At 29.8% G+C, this 24,618-nt stretch overlaps 1 protein-coding gene across 4 annotated transcripts in view; it reads right to left on the bottom strand.

Moving 5' to 3' along the window:
- LOC105831572 (membralin) overlaps window positions 1-24,618 on the bottom strand; it is a 361,211-nt gene that overhangs the window by 112,375 nt on the left and 224,218 nt on the right. For all 4 annotated transcript variants that reach the window (XM_036288173.1, XM_036288174.1, XM_036288172.1 and 1 more), the window contains one exon: window positions 6,407-6,539. In XM_036288173.1, coding sequence (XP_036144066.1) covers window positions 6,407-6,539 — 133 coding nt within the window. The remainder of the gene's footprint in view (window positions 1-6,406; window positions 6,540-24,618) is intronic.

Raw genomic sequence — 24,618 nt, 5'->3', positions numbered from 1 at the left:
GTGAAATTTGTAAACAAATATTATAAAATACGACTTTACATATAAATAAAGACTAGATAAAAAATTAAAACTTTAACTTTTAAGCTAATAAAAGGATTATGTTCTAAGCAGAGATATTCAAACGTAATAATAGATCCAATAATTTAAAACTTATTTTTAGTAATACTTAGAAATGTAATACATACATTCTTATTCCCCAAAATATCTACATATATATTAATGAAAATTGTTATGTTCTTGCCAGAATTCCTTTCCATTCAGCGCAATTTTTCCTTTGTTGTTTCCGTGTAAAGATCTTAACTTATAAACATTGGCAGAATCATATTAGAAACTATACACAGACAATCTAATAGACCGTTCGTAAGCGAAAGTCGAAGTTTCTAATTAAAAGCGGATGACCCGTGAAAACAGTCGATGGATAGTGTTCATTGGCATCCTAATGCACATCCAGTGTAACTCGCGCCTAATCCGTAATTACCACGTTTAACGCAAAATGTCCTGTGTACAGAAAGTCCACGATGCAATTACGTAAACCCTTCAAACACGAGGAAAGTAGTATTAGTTGACTTTAGAAAGATAAATTACTGCAACACCAATCTGATAACATTAAATGCTCATCGAAAAATAACATTTAATTAAATTCCCTGATATAAAAGATGTTTGTATTCAAAAGCTTTGGGTATAATTTAGTTATAATATTGTGTTTGTGTAAATACAGCAAAAACTTGTTCTTAAAATTTATTCTTAAAATCATGGTAGTCGTAAGACAATGTAAACTTCAAAAAATATTACTATAGCTTTGATAAAATTTTATTAATCGAGATTTTTTAAAAATTTTATTAAAATTGTAATATAAAATTCTTCGAAAACTATGATATTTTAATTATTATAATTTTAAGGATATACTCTAAAGTCTTGTGTTCACAAGAAATTAGTTCAAGATCTCAAAGAGAGAGTAAACTGATCACATATAAACAATTCGGTTAACTGATTAATGCAGCTGGTCAATCCTCGCTTTGTTTAAGAAATCAGATCGATTTTAATATTATAGATAAACAACTTTTCAGAGAAAATTCTTATGTATTATCATTGATTAATCCGTTCGTAAGCTCTAAGGTGTCTCCCAGATTTTAATATGAAATTTCAAAACTCTATCATTGATTAACTTAATAAAAAATAGATAGGTTCTCCTAAAGTCAATTTACACATATCCGTAACGTATCCGCTCAGATCCGTAATTTTCCGTCAGTGTCAGTGATAATAAATATTGTTCCTTTGATTTGAATGGACATGTTCACACATGTCCTGCACAATATCATGATCGGCTCAGTTCAGTGACATTGTGTTCATCGTCAACGATATTTTTACTTTTTCACGGACGGATTACGATGGTCAGGTCAGTATTTACCTGTGGTTAATTCAGTATCAAACAAGTCACTTTTTTAGGATCAAGTCTTGAATTTGATTGCAACTACACGGATATGTGAAAACGGTCATTCAGTGACAAAAATGTCACGGATGTCACTGACACGGTACTAGTGTAAATTGATTTTTAACATTTTTTTTAAAAACGTTTAACATTTATAACCTTTTTTTCTCAAAAGTTAGAAGTCTCTTTAATAACTCGCAATAGCAGGAACAGTAAATTGTCGCTAGGCTATATGACAGTGTATTTGTAAAATTAGTCAGCGATCTTTCAGAATAATGCACACTTCTATGTATTATGCATGAAAATTCTTGTAAATAAATTAAATTTATTATTCATTTATTTAGAGTTGATAGTGTAAATTCATATTTAAAATAATCTTCAATTATATTTTCATTATTTTTTCTCAGATATATTGCTCATAAACAGTAATAAGTAACATTACAATAGAAGAATCTTTTTCATTTCAGTTATCTATTATTGAGTTTCTTAGATTTAAGCTCGAGAATGTTGAAACATAAAATACATCAATAGTTTACACTTGTTTATTATTAATTATAGATAACATTATAGATAATATAGATATTATAGATAATATAAACTCCTAGATGTGAAAAAATAGAAAAAATGGTGTTTTCAATATAAATTGAATATTATCTTTCAAACAACTTTAAAAATTTTGAAAAAATCTATATCTAAAGACGAGACAGAAGTCAGTAAAGTATGGATTTGAAGATTTTATCTATACTAAAAGACAAAAAACTGTGTACGTACAAAATTTCTTGCCAGTTTCATTGATCAGTATTGTGTACAAAATATATAGAAAACCGGAGAAACAGATGGCAACATAAACTTGCAAATTTAAGACAAAGTGCTATCTTTTATAATGCTAATAATATAATTGGTCTGTTCTTTATAGCTGCACTTAACTGCACTACTAAACTGACGCAATAAGGTAAAATTAGAGAAAATATATTTGTCTTATTTTAACTTGTTGTATCAGTTCAGTAGTGCAGCTTAGTGGAGCTATAAATAACAGACCAAATATCTCCGATTTATTCGGCAATCACCGTTTGTTATTGTGTTCAGCAAAAAAATCGCTCAATGAGCACTTTACGCTGCACTTCCATCAGTTTGTGGCTTCTGCTGAACGCGCTATCAACATGCGTGAATTTTGAAACGCAGTCTCTGGCTGCGTTCTGAAATTCACTGCTAGTACTGAAAATCTATAGTATACGTAACATGAACTATAGATTTTCAGTACTCACAGTGAATTTCAGAACGCAGCCATAGACGATGCTATCACTAAAATGACGTCAAACATAGTAAATCTTACATACATACACTAGCAAGTTTGAAGTGAATACTAATAAATAATTATAGATTTAATAATGTTTATTGCAATGAATAAAGACGTAAATTTAAATAACGTTATAAATATAATAATATAATGCAAGACTTAAGTAATGAAATGTGTGGTTCCATTGTGGAAGATTAAATGTTGTCTCTGTTTTGCGCTCTTGCAACTTATTCCAATTGGAGCACATTTTTCAGTGTGATGGAAAAAACGACCATTCAACAAACATGTTGTATAAAAAGTATAAATCGCTATGTGACGTTCAGCACAAAATTTTACAACAGTTGAATCGCTATATTCTCTACTAACAACCATTAGCTGCAAGCATTCCCCCTCTCCTCCCATAATTCTCCTTCTTTATCAGAAGAAATATCTCCACCTTGCCCCTTTTCAACCAGAATTTCTCCTCAAACTTTCCCTCCTATCCAGAGCCATCCTATTCTCCTACGTCTTCCTTAGAAGAAGAAAGATCGCTTGCTCCTGTTGAAAGAATTAGATCACTTTCCCCAGCTTTATCTATCAGCTTCAAAATTATCAACGAGTTTCATATCAATCTTAAGTTTGATGTAGAACAAATTCGAACCACTCTCCCATGCATCCGCCACAATGATATAGCTGTTTTCCATCCATATCATGTCCAGATTATTATTTAATTCCTAAGACCATTTTTCTGAATATCTTCCCTCCATCGAACCATCTTCAAAGAAATGTAATTTTCCTTACAAACTTATATACACTCATGCATACAATTAGTTTAATTTACGATTTCAACAGTATATGACTACTTACTAATATTTAATTGTAATGACAACATATTTATAACAATTGTAGTATTAACTTTGTAGTATTAACCCCTTTAGCACGTAAATTTCAAATTATAACTATGTATTGTTTTTAAACTTTATTTAAAAGATAAGTGTTTCTCCCGCTAGTACATGATCTCCCAAATATTATGTTTATTTCGTGTATTCTTTTTGTAAATTTGAGTAATTAACTAATAACTTTATATAATTATTTATGTAGTTAGTTATTATTCTTTGTAATTCCGTAACTTTGTTATTATCGCGTTTTATTAATTACAATAAACATGACAGTATTTATAAATTTTTTAAAATAACTCTATGTACCTAACAATGTGGAACAGTAAACTTAACTGTTCTATTTGTTTCTTCTTTCTTATTTATCTTCTTACACCATGTAACAATATACAAATTGTTACATCTGATAATTTGGTCAATTGTTTTATAAAAACAAGTGTTTTATAAAAAAATTAAAATTTTTAACCAGATTGTAAAATGTTTCATATTTAATAACAATTTATGAAATAGCCGCACTTTATAAAACGCTTAAACGTTTTATAAAAAAACAAATTTTGTAATCGGCCTACGATATACATATATATATTAAAACTGACGACATTAAAAATATCAATCACGCTAAATGTTAGTATTTAAAGTTATTGCCTTCAACACAGTTGCCACTTATAAACTAGCTAAGTGAAATTAACTAGCTAAAGTGCTTCTTTTTTCATTTTTTTTTTTTAATACAACACGCAGAATGATAGTAATATAATGATCATTTCGTTACGTGAGTGACAATGCGTTTCACGAGACAATTTGATTTGTCTTGCAGACACGCGTCGCCCTCGATAACGATCTCGATTACGCCTGCCTGAGAAACAGCCCCGCTCACGCGATTAGAATTGATCCTAATTACACCTCAGTGTAAATCCCGTATTAGAAGACTACGGAGTAGGACGCGCGACTTGGGTTGTTCGGAGATTCGAATACTATTACCGGAGTCAGATCTATTTAATTGTTGCTAATGCTAGTTCTAATGATCCGTTTCCAATCTTCAGTCCGACTGCACACTCAAGTTCTTCACCGATTCTCACCAAACCCAAATACAAATCGTGAGAGTGAATCAAGCGTATATTTCTCGTCTTGTGAAGTAAAATTTTGTAAAACATTGATAATTCAGTTTCCACCATCCAAAAATCTACAAGAAACATCTTGTCTGATTAAAAATAATTTCAGGCTATAAACTAAAGTAACTTTTCAATATAAAGTATGAATTTTCCGAGACATAAAAAATGTGACTTTGTATTATCTTTATTTTTAACATAATTCTTTTTAAATATTTATTTAATATCAAATGCATTTTTTCATAAGGTGAAAGCAAAAAAATCTAAAAAATTAAGAGAATGCGTTTAAGAATTTCTCGTTTAAATTTCTCGAGAGCATTAAAAGGATCTATTTAGAATTCGTGAAGTAGCTCAGTAAAAGCGGACCAATAATAATCCGTATCATAGGAGTTTGCGTCCGAGTCGAAATACAGGATTCCCGGGTCGGTGTAAGTTCGTCGTTGGTGACGGCTTTGTTTAATCGTCACCTAATGTCTCTAATGTCCCGATCTAACCCTTCGTTCGTCCAGGGAATTGCCTCGCGGTATAGTCCTTCCGAGAGATCTAAGCTATATCGAGCGTAAAGCCCGATCTCTATTGTGAAGTTCTCAGCTCAACCTCGCTTTGACGTCTCTGCGTAGGATCAACTAGATTGTTGAATCAGCGAATTGCTGTTCGATGTTTGCGGAATGTACATCGATCGTCGTACGTTTATAACCACCAGATCAACGGAAGGGCCCGTAACAGAAAGGACGTCCAAATCCGATTGATTGAACTCGACGTTAATCGCACCAGAATACGTCAATAATCAGATATAAAATAGATTCACATGTAAATAGATGAATTATTAATTTAATCCTGACATTAGCGCCGAAAATGAATTTGAAACGCCATGAAATGCCAAAATTTACGCAAATGTTACCGGATTAAGTAAGAACAAAAAAAGTAACAAAGAAATTTTTAGTTTAAATAAATATTATAATATATAATATAAAAAGATATTTTTTATAATATAAGTAATACATTATAAAAGAAATATTGACATATTGCATATACAGTGTCTCAAAATTCGTGACTTAAAATAGAAAATTAAATATCTGCATGAGATGTAACCGTCTAAACCATAGTCTATAATTAAGTTTGAAATCCTTATATCTCAAAAGTTACTGATAAAAATTAAAATTTATGAATAACTATTTCAATTTATTGTTCAATTTTTTAAATCAATTAATTTGTTCCTATGGTACTTTAAATCGTAAATTTCAGACATCCTACAAAAAAAACACAATCATGTCTCAATATTTTTGTATAAAATGTTCTTGTTATTTGAAATATTTATATTTCTCTCTCCACCCCTTCTCTTTCTCTCTCTCTCTCTTTTGCAATAGCATTATAAAAAGAATTCAAATCTTTTAAGATATTTAAAATATATAGTTTTAAAAGAAATCTGTACCGGAACAAGTAGCAGTTTTAGTCAGTGCTATTGAATTAAAGATAAAAAGATTGCTCGCTAGCAGGATTACTAACATATCTGGCACGCGATGTTCACTTCACTTAATTTAATCCTTTTTAATTAAATACTCTGCCGATTATTTTGTCTACCACTGAAAACACTTCCAGATGTTCTTTTTTACTAGCAAACTTTCTATTAATCGTGATAACGCGAGATACAAGAAATCTAGCATTAATAATTTTCATAAAATTAATCATAATCACATACCTTAGCCAGTGTCGCTTTGTAAGAGCTGTGTGACAGCAAATAGCATCATATTGATCGGCAAGCCATACTATCAAGATTATGTAAAACGCAGTGGTTGTGTCGTTGAAGAATTCAGACATAAGTGCCTCCATTCCTGAAAACAATCAGAAACATCTAATGAATATTTTAGTTAAAAAGGACATATACATTTAGACATTTTCAAAACATGACTAAACTTTTCAAATATTCTGTAAAAAAAATATTAAAAAATTTTTGAAAAGGGTGTATTTCATTATAAAGTTCATACTTTTCTCTATTTGACATTTAAATTTTATTTGAAAATAATATAACATTGCATTATTATTTTTGCTAAAAGTTTTGCTAAAATATGTTTTAAAAAACATTTGCAGTGACAACTGCTCTCATAAAACTCATTAAAAAACAAAACGGTAAATTTTATAACACAAAATATAGATCAAATGTTTAATGTAGTCGTTTTTCAAAAAATTCATTATATTTAAATAAAATAAAAGCTGGTCAAAGTCAACATAGCGGCTTTTTACTATATTTTGTTCGTTTTTGCGAGTTTTTGTTAACAAAAAACTAAGCATCGTAAATAAATCATTTATAAAGTACTAGAGAGAGTTTTTGTATTCAGAAAAAGTATAAAATTGTAAATTAATCAAACCATCTTCAAAAAATGGTCACGCATTTTTGGTAACGTGATTTAGAACACCTTGAATAGCGACATAATTTAATTTAATTTTTTTATATAAGTATAAAATAAAAAAACATGATTTTTATGATAAAATAAAGATGATTCCCAGATAGCAAGCCCACGTCATTTTGACGTCCCAAAATGGTCATATCTGGTCATATGTCGTCAAAATGACCATTTTTTTACATGACCTAAAATTGACGTCATGATGACGTCATTTCGAAGTCATATTTCAGTCATGATCTGACGATTATTTTCTCAGACAGCACACATCCAAAATCGGGACATAAAGACGTCATTAAGACGTATTTTAGATACGGTCGAAAGCGGTGTCTATAAATGAGATTTAAGGCTTAACGCATAAATTAAGCATATTATATAAGCATATTATATTCAACTTTAAGAGAACTTTTTTAAGAAAACATTTAGATATCTTGGAAATAATTTCAAAATGGTCAAATTAACCATTTGAACGCTTCAAAGTCTTAATGCTAAATAGATCGCAATTTCCATCAAATTATAAAGGTTATGGAAAAAGTTAAATTTAACAATGAAATTAATAAGTAAATAAGTTAATGCTATTTATTTTTAATGTTTTGCAAAATTTAATTGCTTTTATAAAAAATAATATAATTGCGACAGTTTATAACATATAGGTATATGTAGACAATAACAAGTACCCATATCGATGATTCAAACTGGCATAGCAGATAGAGTACAAGATTTGTAATCCTAAGGTCCCGGGTTCAAAACCTACCAGCCGCAAGTAAAAGTAAAATAAAATAATATAATTTAAATTTAATTAATTAATAAAAATTTGTCCCAAATTTAGTACGTACTGTTGATAAGAATAATATTAAAAAAATGAAATTTTTATTTTATTTTTTTATCTCTAGTTGCATTTTAAAGATATCCGATTTAAGAAATCTTTTAGATATTAGTTTCATGATATCTTTCTGTTCTCAAAAAACGACGCATTGGTTAACATTCTGACATTATATGTTATCTTTTAAAAGTCTCTTTATGTTATCATTTTCAGAAACAGGATATTTTTTAGAGATCTTTTTGACAACATATTGTTTACGTCATTCTATGACGTCAAAATACGGTACATTTCATGACGTCAGGAATTTGTGACATTCGACCGTCATTTTAACGTCATAAGGGCGTCATTTCGTGACGTCAAAAATAGTCAGTAAATGATCATTTTGGGACGTCAAAATGACGTGAGCTTGCTACCTGGATTATTTCTCGATCTCTTTCCATATTATCACAAACAATTCGCCAAATTTTTGTTTTGACTCATCAAAATTATTTTTATTTTAACATTAAATACTTTTTTTTATATAAATTTTTTTCTGCATGTCTATAATTAAAAAAAATTGTTAAAAATAATTTAAGAAAAATGTTTATAAAGTATAATTTAATATTATATTTGAGGAGTTCCAATATTTCAAAGTAATTTATCTTGACATTATTGAATAAATATAAGCGTGTCTTATTAATATTGGATAGTTTCTACGGAATTAACAACCCGACAGCATACGAGATTTGTTGTAAATTTATCGACCAATGTACAGATGTTACATTGTAAAAACAATGTACCATATCGATTCTTCTTATTGTATCGCTAAACGTTTAATCTGCTTAATCTTTTTGTTACGGCTGAGTAAAACATTAAAGATATATGCATCGCTGTAGGCTCACAACGCAACCAAACGGAATTCAATAATAGTAGATCTGTGAAATTGGCATGACGTTTTGTTAATTTTTAAAAAACAATAACACTTAATACAAAGTAATAATTAATTAAATTGTTTTTTTCTCGAAGCCATGCTTTCGACAATTGTAGCTTGCTTGCTTGCTGGTCTGTTCACCAAGGGTCTGTCACCATGGCAAAGACTACCTACGAGGTTCTCGAGTCTCTCCACTTTTCAAATGTTAACGAACACTACGTTCTGAGTAAAAACATGTTTCACCTTGCATAGTATGTAGCGTAAAAAAACATTAAAATGCGGGTACGAACAGATAAGTGGTGTAAAAATAAGCCTGCGTAATGACTCATTCCCGCAAATAAATATTAGTAATATAACATAAAAATTAAGTTTTTTTTTAATATAAATGTTCGTCAATTGCACTAAATTATGGGGAAAAAATAAAAAACGTTCCTTGCAATAAAACCAATAAAAAAATTAAATTATATTAACATAGGGTATACACACACGCCGCATAGGTAAATAAATTATTTACACATATTTAACGCGTCAAATAAATATTAAAAAAAAATTAATTATTACGTTTATTCGAAGAAATATGAGAAAATAATTTAGCTCATTAATCTTGCCTCGTCAAGATAGCCCAGTTTAAAAAAAAATCGTGTCTCTAGGACGCTTAGTTCCCGAGATTAACGACTGAAGTAATTTGAACGTGTTAGATCAATTTTGTACGCGCGCGTTTGGCCGCGTGCTAGCAGACGATGCGCGCGTGCGTGCGGCCCCGCCGACCGCGAGTGGTACCGCTTTTGTTAACACGTTTACAGTGGTCAATCTTCGTGAATCGCTTCAAACTTTTGGAGAGGGTTACTTTAACTATTTAATAAAACGCTGTTAAAATTTTAGCTGTTAATATTCATAACTGTAGCAACAGTGATTGTTAAAAAAAAAATTATTGCGGCTTCTAAGCAAGCTAAGAAAACGTTTTTGTTTATTTAAAAAAAAATCGCACCCTTCAAATGCATTTTACCCCATTTTGATAGCGTTAATATTTTAAAAGTTATTTAATTGTCAATTAGGTCAAATAGGTTTAATTTTTACACGTTTATTTGAGGTACTTAATTGCATTGCACACATTTCGCAATCCCAATATATAATACTGCAACTTTTTAAGAAGAGAAAAAACTTTAGTTCAGGTTTGTGCATGGTCTCAAAAATGTAGAAATTAAATTTTAATGAAGCGCGTTTTGGATAAACAATAGACATTACTCGAAAAGTTGTTAATATTTTTTGATGAAATTTTGTACTTTTTTATCGTTATAAAAGTTATATTTTCTTACAATTTCAAATGCTTGAGTTAATTTTTAAGAAAGTTATTAACAATTTAAGAAATGGCCATTTTTCATGACTTTTTCTACTTTATAACCAAACTAATCGACCAATCTTAATGAACTAAATTTATTATTGTAGATCTACTTAATATCTACAACTTTTATTCAAAACTTTCGATTCCGTTTTTAGTTTACAAGGCGCAAACAAAAAACTACTTTTTCCTTACTTTAATCTGTGATTTTGCAATTATCCCCAGCTGTTTGCAAATGGCAAACGTACCTATTTTAATCTATGCTTATTAATTGTGCTTTACGCACAGTCAAACCTGAGTCATCAATTTTTTACCAAAATGACCCTTTTTGAGTCTAATTGTACTAGACCAGTGCTCGGAGATAGTTGCCCTTTTCGGGCAAAGACGACGCTTACCGTTTCCCCACTACCGCTTGCGACCTTGACGGCCGAACCGCCGATCACTCGCAAACGCTTCAGTAGGCCTATTCTGTAACTCATTAAGAGGTGTCGGTATCGTTATACTGTCGTTGCGCAGCTTTCTTACCATATAAAATATCTGCGCAACAACTATATAACGATACCGATACCTCTTAACGAGTTACAGAATAGGCCTACAGGCGCGTTGCGATAAAGTATACTGAGGGTCGTACCTAAAATATTTTTTTTGTTAAATAATATTTATTTTTATTAAATAATTAAATATTAAATTATATTATTATTATGTTATGTACATAAGGCTATTTTACATATACAATAAAATGTGTTATAATAATATATTTTTGATGAAATATAATTACAACTTTGACAATAGTTTTCCACATCACTCGTGAAGTACTATTGTTTGATATGTATTTTTTAAATAATAATTTCCCCAGTAGCCCTATTCCACTAATAATAAAACGTTATGACATAACAAACAAGAAAATGACTTTTTTATAAAATGAAAAAGTAATTTGAAAAAAAACTTAAAGTCAATTTGTCTATCATTTAATATACATTAATTTTATATAACTTAAGTAATTTAATACAAAAAAATTTAATGCAATTTTCTAGGTCATTTGCACGATTTTACTAAAGATATCTACAGAGATTTTAAAAGAACTAACTCGTATCAGCAAAGATAATGTTTTATTGCTTAAAGGAAACCGTTTTTTGTTTTCGTACATTTTATTTTTGAAAATGAGCATTTACGTAAACATATGGACTCAACAAAGAAAATTAGAAGACCTAAATTTTTTATAAATGGATAACATAATCTAAAATATCTGTAGATATACAATCTTTAGCAAAATCGTACAAACGACCTAAAAGATCGCATTAGTTTTTTATATATTAAATTAATTTATATTAAATGATAGACAAAATTGGCTTCAGTTTTTTTTCAAATTCCTTTTCTTTTTATAAAAATGTTGCTTTCTTGTTTATGCATTCTAAGTCATAATATTTTATTATTAGTGGAGTAGGACTACTGGGAAACCACTATAAAAAAAAACGCATCAAACAATAGTAGATAAGTTAACCAAGAAGTTGGAACAACAGACCCATAATCGGGAAAATATAAAATTCAAATAACTAGTAAAGAGCGCAAAAAAAAGACTAAAACTTTTGCACACACTTAATATAATAATAATATTATACTTAAGATATGACACACCCTTAATATGCACAGCCATCGCAATAAAAAAAAAAATGTGTAGAGTATGCAGTTCTATCAGTTTCACTTCTTTTTACTATGTGTTTTTTTCTCTGTAATTACAAATTTCTAACGGAATTTTTATCCAAACAAGTGAAATAAAGAAAAACATACGTTCATATTTTTTATTACTCTTTCGTTTTCGCTGATGCAACCAAGTCAGTCACATACAGGCTCCAATCAATAAATTTTCGAAAAATGTCTCGTAAGTCGAAAAAGAGTAGACGCGCGCGTATATTACGCGGGAAAATCGTCGCGGCAGTGGTGGATGAAGGTACCCCGGGCGCGCGACCAGCAAGGATGGATGATCCTGAGACTGAGGGCGTGACGTTAGATAATTAGTTTCTCGATCGGACAACGCAACGAAGAACATGGAAAGAAAACAACTGCGGGAATGCTAATAAGCGGGGCTCACGTCGCTCGTATTCCGGGATGTCGTGCCCAGAACAACACAGCCAAGATACAGAAGTACAAATCGACGGGGAGACGTGGTCTGACAGCGCTCGCGGGGGTGGCCTGAGACAATGTGAGAAATTACTTCTTAAGAGAGCAGAGCGGCCAATTGTCTCGCAAAGAAAAGAAAATCACTTATGCTGCTATTGTAACCAAAAAAGTAATTTTCGCATTAAGATTTTTCCAAATATACAAATAGCGACTAAAAATTTCAGTGTTTACTTTCATCTATGAATTTTTCAATATAAATCCGGAGTCGATTTATCCTCGTTAAAATTTTACCAAAGACGAGCGCTCATCACAATTGTTTCATTTTTTTTTCATCCGCAACGTCAAGCACCTCGCTGAGAAAGTCAGAAATAAAATTTCTATTGATCCTTAACAAAATACATAGAAACTGGAAAACTTAAATTTTATATTCTATCTTTCATTTATAGAAAAATAATTAAATAAGGTGACAGTCTCAATTATAAATCGAGGTCTAATTACGGATCAACTTTGTAGAATTAAATATTTTACAGAACTATAGAGTAAGAATGCCTTATAAAATACTTGTTTTTAAAAGCTTATATTTTCTTGAAGAGTAATTTTTAACTTGAATTCTACGTAGTTTTGTCATTAAAAGAAATAAATTTTTTCTATAAAATGTTATTCTATCTCCTTTCGTTTGTAATTAATAAAACAAAAAATAAGTCAATTTTCAAGGATTGATTTCAAGATAAATTTGGGGCAGTAAAAAAGTAGTCTATTACGATATTCACGATATTCTTAATCCAGATAACCATGCTGCATTGACCGGAACGTATTTCAACTTTTAGAGAACCGGTCTTTTTTTGGACAACTTTTCAGTTGTTAGAACATTTCTGTTCTTGTCAATGAGTTGAACTACAAAAAAAATGACGTCGCTCCAATTAATATTAGTCTTTCATAAAAAAATAAGTGGTTATTTTTTTGCTGTATTTGAATTTTATATTATTTATTGTTAAATTAAGTGTTAAAATAAGTGGTTATTTTTTTGCTGTATTTGAATTTTATATTATTTATTGTTAAACTAATTGTTTAACGTCATTTGCAATAAAAATGGGTTAAAAATATGTATATAAGTATAATTATGTCGCACTTTGTGAAGTATAGTGTCAGCAGTAAAATGTCATTATACAAAATTTATTTCGAAATAAATGCATATATTATAATAAACGAAAAAAATTTTAACTAACCAAATAGTGTTTTCGGTAAATCTAATTATAAGTCTAATATTACGCTTCTGGTCCCGGAGATATTAAAATCGCAAACATTTTTCGCATTTTTGAGTTAAAGATTTTTCCTTGTACAGATTGAAACAATTTGAGATCCAATCATTGTTGTGACTTCGTTAACAACAAAATGCGTGAAAATCAGTTATTTATGGGACTATGCTGAAAGGATCGTTAATATCAAATGCGGTAATGCGCAGATAATGCACTCGTTTAAATGCATACTAGTCGAGCATTAGCTCATCGTGTAGATAAGCCTCTATATGTAACCTACCTGAAGAACCATCTAACTCTCGATCATATTCTCACATTCTTTCAATTTTTATAAAGACGCTTTCAAATTCCAAATACGACAAGCAACAGTTACAATCGACGTTTAGTAATTTGTCGAAAATTGAAATTGTACTAGGATTCTTTTTACACAATAAAAGACTAAGAATGTTAAAAAACCGATTAATTTTTAACCCAAAAAATAAGCAAAAAATAGTTTCTTCCATCTTGTTGATTTTATTTATGCAAATTTTATATTCCTGTTTCTATATTCAATTTTCAAAATTTTTCTGAAGCATTATACACTTTCTAATAGCTTTATTGTATCAGAAGGTAAAAATCTATAAAATTTATTAAAAATATTTATATCTTTTTAAGTGAAAAGCATTCTTTTAAAGAAAGATTATAGAATACTAACAAAATACAAAAAAAAAGAATATTTTTCAATATTTTTAAAACATTGTGTAAAATTTTTATTCAGCCTTAAATTCCGGAGGTCAAAATAATCTTCAAACCGATTTTCTCTTTTCTATTCCATTGCCAGTGTCATCTAATGTCCAAAATCAAGGGAGGGGGATGTTTAACATTTAATAATTATATCAAAGCCTCGTACACTTGCCGGCTTCAGTTGTCTTCTAGCAAGCGAAAAGGAGACAAAAGATAAAGGGTGTTTACGATAATGGCTATCCGAGTAATTTTCTCTAGGACCGAAATATATGATAAGCACAACCATCTACTATCATCATGATTCGTGACAACTCAATGCTGTCCGGTATAGCCAAATCATCACGAGCAAGTTGTGAGTTGCGAGTTCCGTGAGTTTGTAGCAGGTAACCTAAAAAGTACGACATAAATAATTTGATTATTACAATTAAAAATAATCTGTTTTTAATGTATGGTAAGATTATTAACTTCATTAAAATAATAATTATATAACACAATCATGTATTTTTAAAGTATTTTCTAAAGTAATATCAGAGATTATTTTATTTACAAATATTTATTTTGTCTATCAAGTTTCTATCATAACGGTATTATTTCAAAACCTAATATAATATTTTAATTAAACATTGATTCTCAATAAATGTTATTATTTATTAACTAACATATATATTAGAAAAGTCATCTTTTATTAAACGGATGGTGTTAACACTTTGAAACAAATGAGATAAATTATGTAAAATTACTAAATAAATCATTATTAATAATATTTTTTAGATTACAAGTAAAATAAAAATTTAAGTATAAATATTTTTCTTTCTTGTAACAACTGTTAATGATAAGTTGCATGGTGTTATCATTATTTTAAAAAATCATATATCTTTATGTATAAATATTATGCATGAATATTTCACTAATGTGAAACTAATAATAATGTTTACAATAAATTTTTTTAATTTGTAATACAAGTGCATAGTAAATTAAGATATACTGTAAACAGATATACGTTAGATATGCGTTAGATATACGTTATAATAGAAACTTGATAGACAAATTAATAAATAAAATATTTGTAAATAAAATAATCTCTTTAATATTACTTTAGACAATACTTTAAAAATACATGATTGTGTTATATAATTACTATTTTAATGAAGTTAATAATCTTACCATACATTAAAAACAGATTATTTTTAATTGTAATAATCAAATTATTTATGTCGTACTTTTTAGGTTACCTGCTACAAACTCACGGAACTCGCAACTCACAACTTGCTCGTGATGATTTGGCTATACCGGACAGCATTGAGTTGTCACGAATCATGATGATAGTAGATCAGTGCTTGAGTCTAGTTGCCCTTTTCGAGCCGATTCCCGAACGCGCCGCCTCCTATGTCCCCACTACCGCGCGCGGCCTTGACGGCCGAGCCGCCGACGCTTTGTCTCAGGAGCAGCTCTGTATAAGAAATAGTGCCCTACACTACAAAATTCATTAAAATTATTCTAAGTAAATAATTTTTGTTTTTACAAACAAAAAAGTACCAATATTTTTATTACTAATTTATATTGTGTAGTATAATAATATGTAAAAACATAATAATTAGAATTTTGACAATAGTTTTCTATATCACTTGTGAGGTACTATTGTTGATGCGTTTTTTTTAAGTGATTTTCTCAGTAGGCCTAATCCACTAAAAGATGAAATATAATATATAGCTTGGCACAAAAACAAAATTTTATATATTGTAAGACTTACAATATAGTCATTAGAATAATTTTAATGAATTTTATGGTGTAGGGCACTATTTCTTATACAGAGCTGCTCCTGAGACAAAGCGTCGGCGGCTCGGCCGTCAAGGCCGCGCGCGGTAGTGGGAACATAGGAGGCGGCGCGTTCGGGAATCGGCTCGAAAAGGGCAACTAGACTCAAGCACTGTAGTAGATGGTTGTGCTTATCATATATTTCGGTCCTAGAGAAAATTACTCGGATAGCCATTATCGTAAACACCCAAAGTATTGCGTGAGGTCTCAAAAACTCCAATGCGTTTTCCTTCCAAAAGTTTAAAAATAAAATTTTGCGGTCTAATGGGTTTCTTTGTAATAATATTATCGTTCAAAATTGTAAAATTTTATGTATTATTATATTGACATTTTTATAAATACAAGCTAAACAAAGTGTTTTTATTGGCTAAAGTTCACAATTTTAAAACACGCAGCTAAAAAATGAAAAATGTAAATATATATCAAATTATTTTACTAAATATGTATTTTTAAGTTACATTTTTAATATAAATTGTAATTTTTTATTGATTTCAGATGGCAAAAAGATCACGCATTCGCACGGCATAACGCGTTTTGGAAATGTTTCAGCCGGAAGAAGTAGAATACAATGACGGAAGTAACACTTTCGAAGAGAATGGCGACGAGGAAAGCGACAAAGGAAGCCCGTAGAAAAAGCAAACAGCCATGCTGCAAGCTTACAATATGTATTAAACATGATGCAAAAGTCTGTTTACAAGATTCAGCAGATCTGCTTCAATATTTTTTAGAATTATTGTTAAGGGAGGGTCTCATTTGCCTACATTCTCAGTTGCCTACAGCTTCATTTGCACACAAATTTTTTAAAGGTGCCCGATTGCCTACATCTCGATTGCCTACAGCTTCGTTTGCACACACGAAAATAATTAAGATTCAAAAGTACGATTGCATTCATGACATTATTTCGCTCATACACATTGCACACGTGATATTATTTCGCTCATACACATTGCATACGTAATATTAATACGTTTATAGTTTATACACATTGCACATATAATATTATTGCGCATATGCACATTGCACACATAACATTATTACACTCATACACATTGCACACATGATATTATTTGACTCATACACATTGCACACATGATATTAATACATTCATACACATTGCACACATGACATTATTGCGCACATACACATTGTACACATGACATTATTGCACACATAAGCTAAAGAAACAATATTAATACATTGCACACATAATATAAATACGTTTATACACATTGCACACATGATATTATTACGCTCATACACATTGCACACATGACATTATTGCGCATATGCACATTGCATACATAATATCATTGCACTCATACACTCTAGCAAGAGCAAAGGAGTGAATCCCAGATGCGCACAGTGTAAAACAGACATCACGAATTAAATTCTACAGATTTATCCTAACATTAATTAAAGCAGCTGATTAAAACAATGTCCACGCTTGTACTGTACCATATGGGCTTGCAACTTTCCAGGGCACCCCTGGGGGGCACCGATGGGGTGGGTGCGGGAGAGAGACAAATCCTCTCCTTGCAACCCGCCCGTGTGTGTGTGTGTGGGGGGAGAGTGATAAGTGTGTGTGTGTGTGTGTGTGTGTGTGTGTGTGTGTGTGCGTGCGTGCGTGCGTGCGTGTGTGTGTGTGTGTGTGTGTGTGTGTGTGTGTGTGTGTGTGTGTGTGTGTGTGTGTGTGTGTGTGTGTGTCCGTCCGTCCGTCCGTCCACCCTTCGGGCTGTTCCACATGGGTTTGCGACTTTCCATGCAAAACGAGGTATATCTACTTTTCTTTTTATTTTTAATCAACTTTTATTTTTATTTTTAATATGGTAGATCTCGAAAACTAAAGCAGTTAGCCCTCTACACAATTTTTTGTTTAGCATAAAAAATATTATTAGAAATCATCGTCAAATCAAGACGCCCAAGTTAATAGAATCATGCCTCCAGAATGTATGAGCACAATAACATCATGTGTGCAATGTGCATATGCGCAATAATGTCATGTGTGCAATGTGTATAAGCGAAATAACATCATGTGTGAAATAATATTACTCAATCATACTTCTGTGCCTTAATTATTTTTGTGTGTGCAAACAAAGCTGTAGGCAATCGAGGTGTAGGCAATCGGGCATCTTTGCAAAATTTGTGTGCAAACAAAGCTGTAGACAACTGGGAATGTAGGTAACTGAAACCCACTTTTTGTTAATAAACGTATTTTTTATATATCTATGTGTATTTACTATTATTTTGTCTTTTATTTAATAGTATAGTCGAAAAACGTGCAAAGAAAATCTTGTTGGAAAATCCGTGATTGTCAATGTACAAAATAATTATACTTTTTGAAAAAACGCGTCGCAACATGTTTTTCTTAAGGGGATCCGGGAGTGACAAATTACCGATATTTTTGGGGGAATTTAAATTTTTGAATTGGAATAACAGAATGCAAAATTCTTTTACAGGATTAAAGTACACACAAAAATGAAGGGGGCGACGTACGATTTGTTCTAATAAATAAAAAAAAATTATTTATTAATTCCCAAATGGCACACGATATTCTATGGATATCCATTCTTGATCCATAAAGTATAAAGTATATACAGGACATTATACATATATAAAATAAATATTTATGTATGGACATAAATGTATGTACGTCATATGTACATAATATAAATATACTTCAATGGATTAATTACTTATACATCCCCATGTATATTGTATTTATATACATGCAGGTACGTATTGAAATGTACATACATAGATGTACTTTCATGTACATCGGACAAACATATTTTCATAGATCAGTTTAGGATGTTTTTCGATGCATGTCGAACGTTTATTGTATGTATTGTACGTGCATGTACCTATCGAAATAAACATAAATATATTTTCACGTACATTGGATGAATATACTTTCATGGATCTGTCTAGGATATTTTCTGATGCACTTCGAATGTACATTGCATATATATACTTATCAAAATGTATACAAATGTACTTTCTGTGTACATTGGATGAATATGTTTCGTGGACCATTTATTTATTTTTCTGCCGGTGAAGGGTTTGGAAACTTGGCGCTGCAAAAAACCCCATTTGAAGTCTGAACATATATGATCTATATAGTTAACCATCTAATTAACCATTTGAACGCTTCAAAGTATTAGTGCTAAATAGAACCCAATTTCCATCAAATTATTAAGGTTATGGAAAAAGATAAATTTAACAATGAAATTAATAAGTAAATAAATTAATGCTATTTATTTTTAATGTTTTGCAAAATTTAATTGCTTTTATAAAAAATAATATAATTGCGTCGGTTTATAACATATACATATATGTAGACAATAACAAGTACCCATGTCGATGAGTCAAATTGGCGTAGCAGATAGAGTACAAGGTTCGTCATCCTAAGGTCCCGGGTTTAAAACCAGCGCAAGTAAGAATAAAATAAAATAATTTAAATTTAATTAATTAATAAAAATTTGTCCTAAATTTAATATGTACTGTTGATAAAAATAATTATTAAAAAAATTAAATTTTTATTTTATTTTTTTATCTCTAGTTGCAGTTTAAAGATATCCGATTTAAGAAATCTTTTAGATATCAGTTTCATGATATCTTTCTGTTCTCAAAAAACGGCGCATATATATATATATGATATACATGGAACGTGCAGCTGTATGTTTTATGGATAAACAATGGATCTCATATGGAGTGCATTTACTAATACAATGGATATACTATGAATGCTAATTTAAGTACATGTGGATATCCAATGGACATTCAATATCCATGAACATATATATAGTGTATATACATTGTATATTTTTGTGCTATTTGGGGATCACATAACGACAATATTTGATTTATACGAAAAATCTACAATTCATATGTATAAAATAATCACGTCGGCTCCTAGAAATTAAAAACTCTCAGGAATAATATCGTGTAATTAGAAATAAGATTAGAATCCTAGAAAAAAAGATTCGCATTCCGCAAATTGGAAAATGAAAAAACAAAAATTCAGGTTATTTACACGTAAAAAGTCGATAAGTAGAGCAATATAAGAAAAAAATTTTTCGTCCTCAATATAAAATTCAATTCGTGGATTGATATTAATATGTGTACTTTAATTCTGGAAAAGAATTTCTAAATCCATATAAGAAATACATATGAAATCTCATTAATGATGTGCACGAATGACTCTACCCAGATAATACAGAGATGAACAGAAATTCCTAAAGAATTCATTTTAATGAATACTTGGAGAAGTACAAAAATGAATACATAAAAAATTCTTGAGGAATTAGCCACAATGAGTTCACATTGAAATATTCCTTAAGAGTTCATTGCAATGAATACCTCGCGATTTATTATTTGGAATACTTTGAGTATTCATCAGAAATTATTCGAGTGATTGGATAATCTCAATTACATTTTTATAATTATATATCGCGTAATAAATGCTAATTTATATTTTTATACACAAAATGAGATATATATAATTAACAGAACAATATATTAACAAATATGTATGCATAAACAAGAAGTGTTCATGAATCATCACGGAGCGTTAGGATGCGTACGGTCTTCGAAGTCAAGCAACGTTGGTGATGGTTAACACTTGGATGGGTGACCGTTTTTTCAGGTACAGAAATTAAACATGCTTTAACAGGTACGACTATGGCTTGGCTGAAACATGGTATAATCTTCTTCTTCTTACAAAATTAATCAGAATTTTTTATTTCTTAAATTTTTCTGAGAAACATTCCAATATTATAAAAATCGGAACATTTATCAGAAATCTTAAAAATAAATTTTTTAATTCCGTTTGAAATATCTACTTGGAGAAATTCTAATGAATACTTTAAAAAGTTCTGAGAAATTCCAACAAGTAATTCTATATGAATACTTTAAGAAGTTCTGAGGAATTCTAACAAATAATTCTATATGAATACTTTAAGAAGTCCTGAGGAATTCGAATCATGGTGCATGTAACTTCCTACGTTATTCTTAAAGTATTCTTCTATGAATTCCTCAGGAATTACTGTTCAGAAAGGAAGACTACTTTATGAATTCTTTAAGAAGACACTGTGTTATCTGGGTACATTATCGACCTCGATCAAATTTCAAAGGCTCCAAAATCTCCTTAAAATCTAAAAACATTTCCTTAATAAAACCGTGTTTTAAAGTTGTTTAAAATTATAGTTTTATAATTTGAAAAAATTATAAAAGAAACAATCTTTTCCAATTTTTGCAAAAAATCTTTATCCAATTTATCCGATTAATGAAATTTTAAAGCAATATTTTTAACATTTAGTATTGAATTAGTTTTTTTCAATTTTTTTCTCTTAAGTTATAATAAAAAAAACAAAGGAACAAAATGTTTAGCAAAGTTTTTTTAAATTTTCTTTATAAAAAACAAATGTAAAAAAATTACTTATTTTTTAAGTTTAGATAATTTAGATACTTTAATTAATTCAAAATTAAATCGTGGTTACCATATAGATACGCATATTTATTTAAAATTATTATATTATTTCTTTTCATATTTTTATTCCTCCAAGTTTGCAAGTTTTTATCTCTATCTATCTCTAATTATCTATCTATCTATTTCTTTAAATAAAAGTTTCACAAAACTTGGTATTAAAAACAGATTTATTAATCAATTCGCTAAGATACTAATAATTTATTATAATATTTTCCTTTACACGAAGAAAAAATTTTCTTTTTAACAAGGACGTAATTTGCTGTTTGTATTTAGCTAATTCAAGTTTATTAAGCTTGAAACAAGAGACACGAAAAGTGACACCAGACATCGTCAATAAACGATCGCGCAAAACACTGCAGTGTCTGAAATTGACGGAACGGCGCAGTTATACAGTTTTCCAACTGCCGACTGACAGCGGGTTCACGAATCATAACTAATTCGAGGCCGTGACAGCACACACGGTCCACCGGCGCTTTCGCGTAATTTGCATACGCTTCACACCATGTCGTCCATGGCTCGTCGATGTCCAATATCGACTGATCGAGCGTAAGCTTGAGCTTTGGCAAAACAGGTAATGATTCCAAATTAAGGGGAGATGATTTGAAAGAATTAAAAATACCCGTTTCTCGGAAATCTTTAAAAACAAAGTAATAAATTAAATAAAAGGTTTTCCTTATCAAATATAATATACAGGGTATTTGCTAAAGATTTATGCAATCTTTATAAACAGGTAGAGCGCATTAAACTAAACAGAAAAGTCCTTTACCATTTTGCAATTTTCGCAATAGTTAATAAGTTGATTTACACAAGCACATAAAAAAGTGGTTGGTTCGGCGGACCAAATTAATTAATCCTTATGTATTTTGACTCGCTGAATTCAAATCCAAAGTTAAAATTACTGAATTAGCTTACTTTTTCCAAATTTCAAAAAGAAACACCATTTTTTTGTGTACCTGTGTAATCAATAACTCGTTAACTATTGCGAAAATGGAAAAACGGTAAAGGACTTTTCTGTTCAGTTTAATGCGTTCTATCTGTATATAAAAATTGCATAAATCTTTACCAAATACCTTGTATCTTTAACTATATTTAAAATTTTCCTATGCTATGAATAATAATTGCAGCAGCTATCGGCACAGATTATGCTTATTAAAGTATGGTTGATGGTAATCGTCGCAACATTTCACAAAATATTCCAAAAGAAAAAAATGCTTTGAGTAGTTTAAAGAAAATTAAAATTTAAAAAATAAAAAAAAACTTAAATTCTGTTTTTCACATAGAACTCCTTTGATTTATGCATTAGAAAACGATTGTTGAAACAGAGTTCAATTCTTATATAAAACAGCGCCAAATGACCGAGAGTATCTTTGCCAAGACAGTCACAATGGAAAAGTCCTTTACATATACATATACATAAATATGCAACAAACAATAGCGATTTTCAATCATGAAGGATCAACTTAAGAGAAAAAAATGTAAAAAATAATTATTATATTACTAAAAATAATTACAAACTTCAATTTTTAACATTAAAAAAACGACAAAACAAAACTTTTCTTAAAAATAAAATTCTTAATCCTTTAAGCCACGAATTATTCTTGTTTACCAATTTCGATAAAACTCTGTAATTTTTTGAGTCGCTGATTACGAAAAAAAATCTAATATTAGATTTTCGAAAAATGGCGGATAAAATATGGCAGACGTAAAACTATAAATTAAACTAAATTCTATAAAACTTAGTATCTAGGAGTTTTTCGGATTTTTTGGTGCTGATTACAAATCCGTTATCAAATTTTCAAAATTCAAAATAGCGGATCAAATATGACGAAATTCTTAGACACTAAGTTTCACGGAAATTAGTTAAATTTTTAATTTTATGCCCGCCATATATGATCCATCATTTTAAATTTTGAAATTCTAATAACAAATTCGTAATCAGCATCCTAAAAAACTTATACGTATTAAATTTCATGCACTGAAAGAAAAAGTTGTTAATTTGACTAAATTTTTTAACTTGATTATATTTATTTAATTCAAACATCTATGTATTTCAGTAAAATATATAAATACTTGAATAGAAGCTCAAGTAATTTATGCATTTAAGTTAAATCAATAAATATTTAAACTAAATAAACAATAAAAAATTAATAAATAATATTTAAACTAAATAAATTTAATTAAGTTGAAAAATTTAGTCAAATTAAAATTTCTTTCTCACAAAGGAAGTGTCAACACGTCAACAATTTGATTCTCCATGAAATATGTTGTTAAACACGAAAATCAAAGAGACACGCATTTTTTTTATGTGCGAAATTTCATGTTTAGAGACTGAAACACTCCTTAAAAAAAAAAAAAAAAACGATTTTTCCCTTTCGGAGCGAATACCGTCGAAAGTATAAAAGATAAAAAAAATTTTTTAAATAAAAGTTGTACGGTTTCAAGAGTACTTCAAAGTTGTCAAAAAAATTTTTTTTAATTTTTTTGTTTAACAAAATTGTTAAACTCCCACTTTCAAAAGATTGTTTCACCCTTTAAACATAAAATTCCGCATATAAAAAAATACATGTCTCTTTAACTTTTGTGTTTAACCTTTTAACTGTGAGACAGAAATCTGTGCCATTTTTGTAGTGAAAAGTTTTACAATTTTATCCACAAATTTCTTTTTTACATTTTTGGAGCCGCTGATTTAGATGAGAATTTTAAAATTAAAAATGGCAGATTCAATATAGAAACCCATTTTCAAGAAAATATTTTTTTAAACTTTGATGCACCATATTGGATCTGCCATTTTAAATTTTGTAATTTTGACCGTAAATTTAAATTCAGCAACCTTAAAAACTTTGAAATACTTGCCACTGTAAAAATTCCGGTAGTTTAATTTTCTTTTTTTCGAGATACACATATATGTGTCATCCACAACGAAGGGGTTAACAACATATTTCATGGAGAATCAAGAGGCACGGTGGTGCCTCGCGCCAAGTATACGCGCAGCGCGAGGCACCACCATGCTTGCATCGTTGCTTCTTTTACGTTGTTTACG

This window comes from Monomorium pharaonis, chromosome 6, assembly GCF_013373865.1.
Source record: "Monomorium pharaonis isolate MP-MQ-018 chromosome 6, ASM1337386v2, whole genome shotgun sequence".
Classification (NCBI taxonomy): Eukaryota; Metazoa; Arthropoda; class Insecta; order Hymenoptera; family Formicidae; genus Monomorium; species Monomorium pharaonis.
This window is presented reverse-complemented; position numbering and strand designations above follow the sequence as displayed.